Here is a 12,631-nt window from a genome sequence, read left to right on the forward strand (position 1 = left end):
CCAAAAAGTATTTGGACACACAAATCCCTATTCACTTGCCTAATGTTTCATCAGTGCATAGATGATAACATCATACCAAACGCCTTTTCAAATCAAAAGATTTCACAAAAAATGCTATTGATTGATTGATGAAAATCTTACATTTTTGAAGGTTTCTGTCCAAATACTTTTGGGGTTAAACTTGTTGGAAAAAAATAAACAATAAAAATCAGCATCTCATAATACTGGTTATGAATGTCAATGCAGAATTCTATACACCCTCTTACCTGCTTGCTCTGCCATGGTGCTGTTGAAGCCCCAGTGGTGGTAGAGAGCAGCTAGATCATGAGGACTGCAGTTCTTCAAGAAACTCAGGATGTCTGTCACAGGTTCTGGACCATCGGTCGTCGACTGTCTCTTGGACTGGGAGTGAGAGGACGGGCCACTCAAGCCAAGTCTGCTCCAGGGGTCGTACCCAGCAACGGACGGTGTATCCTGAGCTTGAGATTCAGACCTGCCGGGGATCTGAGGAACATGGGCTTTGGAGCTCCTCTGATCTGAGAGTTTGTGTTTGCTAGAGAGCATAAAATGAAGTCCCTCTTGAGGTAGCAGACCACTCTCCATCACTCTGCTTCCTGTCTTTGGGTTTCCAGTCTTCTGAGGACTTGCCGTAGGCCGCGAGGAACTGTTTTGATGGACGTCTGCTTTGTGTTTACTGCCTGCCAACTCATCTGTCCTGGACTTGCTGGTCTTGTGTTTGGACGAGTGAGATGATGCCCCCGGTGCTGTGGCTGTGTGCCAGCTCTTGCTTTGCGAGGAGCTGGACTCTACACTACTTGTCGGAGGTTTTGATTTCTTCATCCCTCCAGGGCTGCAATCAGGTGGACTCGTTCGGGAAGTTCTCATCTGCGGCAGAGAGGGGCAGTCCTTACCCTCCAGAAACGGAGGTGGTCCAGTGCGTCTCTTGAAATCGAGAAGTGATTTGGGCCCCTTGAGGCCATTTCTCGGGGCCCACTTAGGCACCAACGTAGTGCTGTCAACTTTATGTGCAATTCGTTGGTGGATCCAGAGAACTTCTGGATAAAGTGTTGCATAGGAGCAATAAGGACACTGGTGTCGAACCAAACTTTTCAATAACATGGAAGAAACCTCTTCTTTTTCGTCATCCACCTCCATGGAGAGATTAAGCAGATTAGCATCTGCTTTATCCGTGGTGCTACTTTCTTCCAACCCCTTGTTGTTTTCCTCCTCAGCATTTGACGCTGCATCACTCAGTGCTGCCCTCTCCAGGTGAGTTGAGCTGGTGTAGGGCCAATAGGGCTGCTGCAGCAGGGCATGTCTCAGCCTTGGGAAGCCTGTGTGGTTGGTTTGGTGAGGTTGGCTTTGGCTGAGTGAGCTGGTTAAGGTATCACTCCTCTGGCCCCAGTTCCTGATTGCCAAATGATGCGTTTGTGCATGGGCAGCGATGGCCGAGGGCTCTGAGGTGCAAAAGTCACAGTGCTCACAGGTGTATGGCTTTTTATCTGTCATGAAAACAACAAATATGGATTTATAACTACATAACAATAACATGTTCAGAAACAAAAGCCAGCAATCAGAACAACACTGAATTCACTGGATTTCAAAACAGTTTTGGAGTTTCACCACAAGATGGCACCACATAACTATTAATTTTACTTCAGTACCTGTACTAATACTGTACAGACCTTTTAGATTATGTTAATGACAGAAAATTGATTAAAGAGGTAAGAGCAAGTACACAAACACTAAAAGTTTGGGATCAGTACAATTTTTTAAAAAGAGCTTCCCTACTCTATTCAGCAAGCATGCATTAAATTGATCAAAAGAAACAATAAAGGGAGTTTAAAAAGATGTAAGAAAATATTTCAATTTTAAATATTTATTTTGGGTGTTCTATTCACCAAAGAATCCAGACAAATATGAGGTTTCCACTAAAATATTAAGCAGCGAAATGTTTTATCAACTTTTTAAACATTGATAATACTTAGAAATGTTTCTTGAGCACCAACTCAATAATACATAAACATGATGTAACAGATATATGTCGATGTAACTACAGCATATTCAATTTAATTGTCTAAAATAATGCAACATTTAATATGCAACATTTAAAAACTCTCTATAGCATTGTATAACACTTGCAAATGATCAAAAACGTTAACAGTAGTAGCATAATCACACAGTTTGTTTAACAGTAGTACAATGGAGCAACAGACTATTGGGCCTGGGAACTTTGCCTGGGACTACCTCTTTTCATCTGTCAGCAAGATGTTTGTTTACATTTAACATGTCTGCAATCTCTCAGTAGCTCTCTCTCTTTCTATTCTCTCTCTCTCAAGCCATCTGGATTGCATTTGGTGGCTTACACTAGCTGCTGTGCAGCCTTCATTCCAACCTCTCTGAGGTTATTTTTGAGCCAATCTTTCTGTCCTTCAGTAGAAAACCTACAAGAGGAACTATCATATTCTAAGTATTATTTGGTCTTATTATGAATCTCTTAGAGGAGATAAGTAGTGTAGAAAAGCATTATACAGTCTTCACACCTACATGAAAATATCAGTAGTGAGTGGACATCTGTTTCAACTCTTACACAATGAAACCTCTGTTCTGGAACATTCCATCTGTGTCAATCCCTAAGAGGGCATCTTTTGTTTAAGGCAATTTTATTTTACTTAATTTTGTGGTAATGAAGGGCAATTTTATCAGACCTACAAGTCTACTATAAGTCTTCTGTTATAGACGATTAATATAACACCCCAAGTTTCCACTAAATATGACAGGAATTATCAATTATCAGGACAGATTCAGTGCTCTATTGGGGCATATTGTTGCAACTCCTGCCATCCGCAGTATTTTCCAGTGGTTTTAGCAATGTGTTTTAACCGAATGTCTGCACTTAGATGGGGAAAGTGGAAAAAAAGACACAAATCTTTAGAGCTTGTCTTCCTGAGACAGGAAGTCCAGAAATAGCATCATGCAAAGAGGGCTGGACAGCTCCAGCCACAAGCAAAATATTTAACAATTCAAAGCCTGCTTTTGCACCTTGATAATTAAAAACATGCTTCAAAGAGCTAATACAGGCTGTAACCTGATTTTTCACGGTATCAGATGACAGAAAACAAATGTATGAGGTATAAACAAGAAGATACTGAGACTTAAAAAAATAAATAAATAACAACCCAAATCCGTAGACTGGTAACTAGAGCTGAATTAAATGTCTTGAGGTCCTTTTCAACAAGTGTAATTTTTGTTTTAAGCTTAGAGGCAGAAAAATAAAATAAACTGCTACTACAAATGGAAATCATAAAGGTTCTATACTTGATGGGTATTTTGTGCAAAAAGATTAAAATATGTTATTTTTCAATTGGAAGCAAAGACCATGCTTCCATAAATTAAACAACAAGTGAACAAATGCCATAAAGATTTAAGCTATGCACAAACACTACAATACAACTGAACATGTCAAATGCTGCAGCATTTGTCCACAAGGTGTCTCTGTCCTCCGTAAATTTAGCTTCAGAAACCGTATATCATAATGTATCTGTTAAGGCAGCCATTCTCATATCCTATTCCTGGAAATCTGCCTTTAGTCTAACACACCTTCCAGTAATGATCGAGTGAACCCGAAAACTTGATTTGCTGGTTCAAGTGTGTTTGATTAGAACTCCACAGGAAGGTATATCTACAAGAGTAGGATTAATAACAACAAAAATAAAAGCTCAAATTACATTTCTAAAATTTCTTTATAAATGTTGCGAAAATTTATTTAGTTAATCATCGTAGCATCATTTCCAATCAGGTACCAGTTACCTGTTGAGAAGTTTACACATTCTTTGGAGCACAGTCACATAGCTAATTCAGCATGAGTAAAATAAATTTTAACTGTAATCGAACACACCTGAGTCAACTAATCAAGGTCTGTATGTTCACTTGTAAATGGTACTGTAGGCAGGTGTTGAATAGGGATAAAAATGGAAATCTCTGCAGTAAAGTAGATTTATAGTAGCATACAGATTCAAATAAAATTACATTCTTTTCAGTGAATTTAAACATTAGCTGTTCAACACGAAGGTTAAGCATCTGCACAGCAATGCATGAATAATACTGTCTGTTGTTTACAATTTGTGAGTGTGGTAGTGCGAACGGAGGTTATGATATGCAATCACGTGGTGCTTGAAGTTTATAACATTACACATTCCTGAGATTATGCTTAAACTCTGGGCTTGCTTTAAATTCCAAAATAAGGACGATGCTCTTACCTGTGTCCCTAAAGAACCCTGTTTGTTTTTGATCCCTGAAGAGTCCTGCTGATTCGCCTGCTTTAGATGGGCTGGACGCTGCTTTACGGAACAGTCCATTTCCACCAATGGTTTCACCCAAGCCACCATGTCTGATGAGCATGTGGATCACCATCTGTTGCTGTGTGCGGAAGCCCTTTCCGCACTCCAAGCACTCTGAGGTTTTCTGGGAAGTCTTACGGCTAGGACGAAAAGTAGGGCGGTACTCAGTGTCACTCAGATTCTCTGGGCTTCGCTCACCTGTCGAGACCTGGCCGTCCCTTTCTCCATTGCTGTGGTGATCTGTATTGGAGCCTTGGGTCCCAGCCCCTCTCCGTTTCTTGGTTGGGATACTCGCCATTGAATCAAGTGACTTCTTCCGCTTGTCCTGTCTGAGCAAGACATACTCGCCCTTTTCCCTGTCGTATGCTACATCTGCATCGGCTAATCTCTCTTCCCAACCCAGGCTCTTCTCCGTTACCTCCACCACTTTGCCTCTGGTGGCCAGTTGCCAAGACTGGTAGCTACTTACTGGATCAAGCTCCGGGATTTTTTTTCCTAGAGTTCCCTCAGCAGGGTTCTCTTCATTTCCTGCTGGTTTCAAGTTTAGGCATTTCAAGAAGCTTGTCTTGGTGACAGATGTGAAGTCCTTATCACAGCAGAAGGTATTGTTAGGAGGCTGCTCAACATTTCTGTGGACCTGTTCGTGCAACAGCAAGCTCTTGCGGTTGTGGAAGAAGTTTCCACACTTGGCACAGAGTTCATACACACACACTTCGTTCACCAAGTTGGACTCGTCCTGCGCCACCTCATTGACAGTAGCCGGAAGGTAGGTGTCACTCTTTGGTTTTACCTTGGTGTTGTGGGTCTTCATGTGGCTACGTAGAAACCAGGGCTCACGAAAGCGGCGTCCACAGATCCGGCACCCATGATCCAGACTGTTCTGATGCTTTTTCCTGTGAGCTTTCAGAAACCAGGCCTGTGTGAACACCTGGTCACATTGTTCACATGGGAACTCGCCTTTACCGTCAGCTTCCTCACTTATAGAGACTTCTTTGGTGATAGATTCCTCCTCGATAGAATGTACCTTCTCAACATGAGCCTGCAGTTGGTCCTCCTGCAAAGTCTCATAAGGGCACAGTTCACATCGGAAGAACTTGTGAAGCTCCTGCATATGCTGTTCAAGCTCTGCCTGACTGGACAATCTTTTCCTGCACAGAGAGCACTGCACTGACTGTTTGCCATTCTCACTAGAGGTTCTTTCCTTCTTCCCAGCTTTCTTCCTCGATTTGGTCGACTCCTCACCGCTCACAACCTTGTTGCAGGCCGAGGTACTCTCAGTCGGACTGGAGCAACCACCTTGATCTTCTGGCACCCCCCCTTCCTTTTCCCCTTCTTCGTCCACATCTTCCTCCTCACCGCCGGTGCTCTGGCTGAGGCCGTCCAGTTTGTGGCTGCGAATGTGGGCCTTTAAGCTACCCTTCTGGGCTGAGCGGTGCTCACAGTGAGGACACTTGTACGGTTTCTCCCCAGTGTGCTTTCTCATGTGCTGGGACAAGGAGCTGAGGAAAGGAAAACTTCTTCCACAGAGTTCACAAGTGTGACCCCTGCTCTTCTTGCCATCAGGGTTGTCTTGGCCACCCTTGGAGAAGGACTCTTCCTCTACAACGTCCGGCCGTTCCACCTCCATCTCAAGGCTTGAATATTCCACTATGCTGCTATCTGTTGTCCAAATTATTAGATCCTATTAAGTCTGTCTCGCCTGTAGTCATTCGGTCTGGGTAAAAGTTCTCTTTGTCAAATGTGTCATTGTTGGTAATTCTGTCTTGACAGTGTTGCTTTTGTCGGGAATATGTCTGGAGTTTTTTCTCCTATGAATCATCTTACAAGCTGAGGGTTTGCTTCATTCTGGTCACCTAAGAGGAAATAGAGACAGAACAGAAGCAAAGTTGAGAACAAGACTTGCAAATGAGTAAATAAAAGTTATTCATTAATCCATTAGTCCATGGCAATAAACAAGCCGTTATTAGTAAATGGAAGGCACTATGCATATATATATATATTTTTTTTTTTTTTTTTTTTTTTTTTTTTTATAAAAGTCTTGTTGCAAATTGCTGTTATGAAGCAAGTGCTATACACAAAAGCGGTAGAGATACAAAACTGTTACATGGAAAGAACTTGGGCCCAGTGTTTGAGACAACCCCCAGCTAACAGAGCCCTTTTATATAATGTCATCTGACAGTCTTTTGTTCAGTCAAAACTATTCATTTAAGGCAGAATCCATACTGCATAGCTGAATACAGAGGACATAGTACATTGGGTTTTATGCTCTGCACCATTTACAAGTGAGTGGGAGAGGGACAAAGAGCTAGAGCGAGAGACTGCTGATGTCTTCATTTAAGAGTCAGAGGAAATGGCACATCTTTAAGTATTGCATAAACACACTAACTTATCCGACATGCTTTCTGATTATTCTAACAAGACCATAAACGCAGATACAGTAAATACACTGCTCAATATTAGAACAAGCAGGGTATTAATTGTTGTAAATCCACAAAAACATACACACCCCAGTCCAGAATCAGGATTTCCTGCCATTCTGTTTTGTTTTCTATCAAATCTAAACATAGCAAACCTTTTTTTGCATTCTTCAAAAATGCTTATGCTGACTGAATGTTTATTATAATGTGCAGCCTGTGTGTTAGCATATCTGTTAATCTAGTTTGTGCAATTGGTTAATGTAGTTCAAATAAATACACACTACATCACAGTAGAGACAAAGTCTGAGTACTGTAACAAGAGGTAATATCTCAGTAATATTAGAGTTTTAAGTCAAAAGTCCAGTTACACAAATGTGTTTAATACTCTTAAAATATATATTTTGAATTTAAATGTTACAAATTTATACAGTTTGTTATATTAAAATATTTACAGACCAAAACAATGGTTTGAGTTTTATAATTATCAATTACTCTTTAAAGTGAATTAAATTTAGCTAAAATTCCTATAATAGGCAATTTAGTGGCAAGTTCCCATTGTGACCCCAAAGAATGTGACAACATGCCCCACTAAGGTCAACATGTGTTCAGAGAGCTGTATCTTTTTTCCCCCTGGGCAATAACTGGGAATGTTCCAGCATTTTTTTAAGGTATGTGTGACAACTTGCCCCCATCCACCTTATATTTCAGCCCATCTGTGTGGGTTTGTGTGATTCTTTGCCTGAAGGACAACAGTAAGTCTCAGTTAGTCCCCTCTCGTAGTCCGTATGAACAGTGGCTGTCTGCTCACAAGCCTAAATTCATTGTGCACCTGCTTGTGTGTGTGTGTGTGTGTGTGTGTGTGTGTGTGTGTGTGTCTGCTGAGGCGTAAAGAGACTATTCAGTGTTTGGCAAGAGAGGGGCCAGTTGGGATGAACCCTGAGGGCCGGTCCTCTCTCTCTCTCCCAACAATCAATAATCCATTATATACCAACTACATTTCACCACTGGCCCTGCATCCCCCTCACACAAACACACACATTCTAACGCACAAAAAGCACTCACCTCTCCACAGTTCATCTTTTACGGTAAGTTAACTTGCTGTGCTATAAAACGCCAGGTAAGAAATTTAAAGAGGAGACGTTTAGGAAATTGGAAGTTTTCCTTGAGGTCCCATCATCCATTAATCTTGACTTATATCCAATGTTTACCTATTTATCTAGTTTATTTCCTTTGATTATTTGATTTTGTATGTTGGGTAGAGTGTAAACAGTGTAGCCTCTATGACAATGGAATGGATGAGGTGCTTAACCGCATAATAACGGAACTGAACATGCTGAGCTGGTAATGAATAGTGTTTTGCTGTTTGGCAAACCAATGAGCTGAGCATTAAATCGCCGTAACTATGATACCAAGAGGTTTGGGAGATGTGTAAGGACACACACTACATAAACACACATGCATACATATACACACGTCAGCAGTGGGGTTATTATTGAAACATGGCTGTTCTCTGAGGGCTTACTTCAGCTCTGCTGACCTACTTATCCCCAGACAGTTCATCTCATCTTGTAGCTCCGTCAATGCAGGATCAGTGCATTTTTCAAATTGAGCTCTCTGTGTGTGTGTCAGTACGCGTGTGTGCACTCAAATCCTAAACCAAATTGTGCATTTTATCCAAATGCACAGAGACAGTAACCAAACCACTAACAGGCATCAATACTGACATAGAAGAGCTTGATTGTCTTTTGTTCTCAGTATGATGTGACGGACGGCAGATTAATCACTTGTTTGACTGCAACCAATTAGATTTTTAATGCATTATTTGTCCTAAAACAAGCAAAATGAAACAAGCCAAAACTTTGATATAAATTAACATCAGTTTTTGATTTCCACTCAATGCATAAATGGTATATTTTTTTATTCAAAATCACAATTACCAATGATGAAACTCAATTGTTATCCATCATTTTGAAACTCCATATTGTCTCTATGGCCTTCCTAAAAATTTGGTGGATCTCAAATCCCCCCAAACTACAATTGCATTGTGCCTCCCGCACCAGAACTGTCACAATAGCTCATGTCTATACCTCCTCTGAGCTGCGGGGAGTCCAACACGGCCATTGTTGGATGCAGGGGTCCATCCTACGCTAGAGGCCTGTCTGAAGCATGTCTGGTTGGGGAAGACAAAGGGAAGTCCCTCCTGGTCCCATTTTGGAGTAGATCCTGCCTGGTACCCTCAACTGCTGATTATGGCTGAAATAAAAGGGGGGCCCTGGCGCGCGTTTACGATTGTGACCAGGATAGCAGGTGCTGAGGCTAACGTTGTCATGTTAAATTACGGAAAATATTCTGGTGTGTTCCAGAGATGTGATTCCCCCAGGTTTGAAACGAGAGGAGCCAAGAAGAAACAGGCTTGGTTGGACATGCTACACGAAATGTCACATCCAGCAAAGCTAAAGTCTGTGTAATGAGGAATGCGAGTACAGATGTGGTCATACGATAAAAACCGAATGGAGAACGGGCACAAACGTTTCTATTCAGCTGAAATGTAAAGCTTAGTGATACAGCTTGCACAGGGTGAAGAGCTCCTTTGTTCTGCAGTGTTTCAGAAATGAAGACACAATGAACACTACTTAACTGTAGCCTGTCCATGTTACATAGGCATAAAACAAGATTTACAACTCAAGTTCTTCAAAAATATGCATCCCCTATAGAGACTTCATCCTTGTCCACTAGTTATGGTCACTGACAGTGGTTATGATTGGGTGTTTGGGATTCTAGTGGTTTCCACAGTTGGGATACAGCCACCATTCATTTGAGATTCCTGAGGAACCTTCCTCTGACACATCTGTGGCTGTTACCCCTGCCTTAGTCTCACGTAGCCAGACCTTCAGACTGACGGCTGAAGGTCTGGAATCCATGGCAGCTTTTATTGGCCAAGGCTCGCCCATGAGGTTGTTTGACCGACATTTCAAACAACCAATCACAGTTCGTAGCGTTCAGCGTCACGTTTCGGGGCGTGGAAATGTCGCCACAATAACAGACCAGTGTGTAAAACTCTCGGACGTATTTTAAAGATCCTATGCCACGAACTTTTAATATTTCACATACTTTTGAAAATCCAGCGTTTAGTTGATCCTGATAAGCGCTCGTCGTCACAGTTGTAAACATGACGGCTTTCTTCTTTCGTGAGGGGGTTTGCCGTCAGGACATCTTTGTTTCCAGGTGGAACGTTAAAGAACGTGAGACACACATCTCCCGGAAATCCTGTATAATTCAACCAATCCGATGACGACTTCAAAACTCCTGAAGTGTTTCCACTTTTGTGTGCCATATGCATCAGACGTTCAGCCAGAGGTCCGTGGGCATGACATCTGAGGCTGAGACTACCCCTGCCTCAACTCTTAGCTGTCATTCCTAATACACGTTTGCCATTATATACACTGTACAAAGCAAGCACCCTATAAGCAGTTAGTGATTCAGTCGTCAGTTAAAAGAACAGTTCACTCAAAAATTGTCATTATTTAGTCACCCTCACTCACTCATCGCGGTTTCAAATCCTTATGCTCTTTTTTCCACTATGGAGTATACAATGACAGTTTATGGTGAGGAGGGGGATGGTCAAACTCCAAAAATCTAAATTCAAGTCATTTTTCACAGATTTTCAAAGCTCATGTCTAGACTTAGAATATAGCGCACTATTCATACAAGCCACTTTTATGGTGCTTTTAAGGTGTTTGTATTTTTGTCACTTTTTGTCATGCTGTTGTAGTGATTACTATAACATTTCTGTTTCTATTCCATTAAAAACATTGCAGGGGTGAAAAATAAAAAAATAAAAAAATAAAAATAACAATTAAAAACTGTACACTGAAGTTTTGGGTTGATAAGATTGTTTGATATTTGCTGACCAAGGTATTTATTTGATCAAAAATACAGTAAAAATTATAACATTGTGAAATATTAAAATAAAAAAACCTGTTTTATCTATTTGAATATATTTTAAAATGTAATTTATTCTTGTGATGGCAGAGCTCCAGTCTTCAGTGTCATATGATCCTTCAGAAATCATTCTAATATGCTGATTTGCTCAAGAAACGTTTCTTATTATTATTAATGTTGAAGACATTTGTGTTGCTTAATATTTTGGCGGAAACCGTGATACATTTTTAATCATGGTTCTTTGATGAATAGTAAGTTTTAAAAAAAAACAGCATTTATTTAAAATATACATCTTTTGTAACATTAAATGTCTTTACTGTCACTTTTAGTGAATCCTTGCTGTTTAAAGTTAAAATTATTTTTAAAAAATTGCTGACCCCAAACTTTTGAACAATAAATTAATCTTACTTTTTACCATTTTACTTCAAATAAAAACAATTAATTTAATGTTACCACATTAAGCATATTCTTTGCTACCTTGAGCAATTGTACAGTATACAGTGGAACAAATATGCTTAATGTAAATGTTATCTATCCTTATTAGTACTGTACTTTTTATCACTGCTGAAGTAATTAAATCATAATTAAATGATCAATGATTGATAAGCTGCCATATGCTTGAGGAAATTCTTCACAAAAGTGAAATCACATCCTTACGAGCGCATTTAAAGTCAGTATCCACTGTTCACACTCCACCGACACGCAAGCAACAACATGTGTCTGTAAAAACATAAAAACACACACAAAGACGGCCAGCTTTCAGTGGAAAGAAACAGCAGCACATACACGGGCCCGCATCTGAGAGACACAGCCCTGTGCGAGAGCTCCATTCTTTCCCCTCCTATCTTTTCTCTGGCTGATGAATGGCTATGGTGGATCAACTGTCTGCTCGCTTATTCAACCTGACGGCTAGTCCAGCTCAGCACAAACACCCCATGCTCTGGACACTACTCCTCTGCTCTGAGCCAGTGTGTGTGTGGGAGAGAAAGAGAAAAAGTGTGTATATCCCCATGTGAAAGACAGAGCTAAACAAGTCCCTGACACATATGATTTTTCTAACACGCCCTGGCTTGAATCGTAAACCGTGAGTCAAAATCCTATGTGTGTGTGCTAGTATGTGTGTGCACTGTGCACATATGTTAATTGCTGCATCCGTGCCAAACAAACATGTTGCATGTCAGTGTGTGTGTGTGTTTGATAAATCCTAAAATACCACGAGAGGCTGAGCAAGAGGGGCTGTAGGTTTTGAAACAGACTACAATGTGTGAGTTACTTGACTTGTGATGCTCATCTGCTAATAAGATTACACCGCTGCAGTGACTTCTTCACAAAGCAGTAGTTTTGTTCAAGCTCAGTCAGAATTCATAGCTCATAATTGTATAATGGAATGATAATGGCCTCAGATTGGTTGGACATCAGTATTATGAGAGCAGTGTTTCTCCAGTAGAGATTGCAGACGTGCGAGGGCTCCACAACCTCCCAGCGCCATCACTACAGAACGCCACTCCCTAAAGCCAGAACACGGTTACACAAGCAATAAAGCGAGGGATTATTTTCCTGCTTGTGCTTGATGTCTGAGCAAAGAATCTGGAAATCCTGAATGATGATATAAATTGAAAATCAGGTTCGATACAACAAATGTAACACTTTCTGATTAGCAGCAACTTTAAAATTGGTATTAAATCGTGTTATTAAAAGGTGCAGACATTTTGGTCAACAGAAGTTATTAATAATTAAAGCTATTATTAATCTATATTAATGTTTGACATTTTTGTAGTAAAAATATCTAAAAACGTCCTTAAAACAATATATATATATACAGGTGCATCTCAATAAATTAGAATGTCATGGAAAAGTTAATTTATTTCAGTAATTCAACTCAAATTGTGAAACTCGTGTATTAAATAAATTCAATGCACACAGACTGAAGTA

General features: G+C 40.5%; 1 protein-coding gene across 4 annotated transcripts in view; it reads right to left on the reverse strand.

Annotated features, from left to right (window-relative positions):
* Window positions 1-12,631, reverse strand: part of LOC107696949 (zinc finger protein 516-like) — a 43,627-nt gene that overhangs the window by 6,486 nt on the left and 24,510 nt on the right. For all 4 annotated transcript variants that reach the window (XM_016497533.1, XM_016497539.1, XM_016497525.1 and 1 more), the window contains exons 2-3: window positions 4,260-6,193; window positions 267-1,502 (exon numbers count right to left, since the gene is read on the reverse strand). In XM_016497533.1, coding sequence (XP_016353019.1) covers window positions 267-1,502; window positions 4,260-5,967 — 2,944 coding nt within the window. In that variant the 5' untranslated portion in view covers window positions 5,968-6,193. The remainder of the gene's footprint in view (window positions 1-266; window positions 1,503-4,259; window positions 6,194-12,631) is intronic.

This window comes from Sinocyclocheilus anshuiensis, unplaced genomic scaffold, assembly GCF_001515605.1.
Source record: "Sinocyclocheilus anshuiensis isolate Anshui unplaced genomic scaffold, SAMN03320099.WGS_v1.1 scaffold1038, whole genome shotgun sequence".
Taxonomy (NCBI): Eukaryota; Metazoa; Chordata; class Actinopteri; order Cypriniformes; family Cyprinidae; genus Sinocyclocheilus; species Sinocyclocheilus anshuiensis.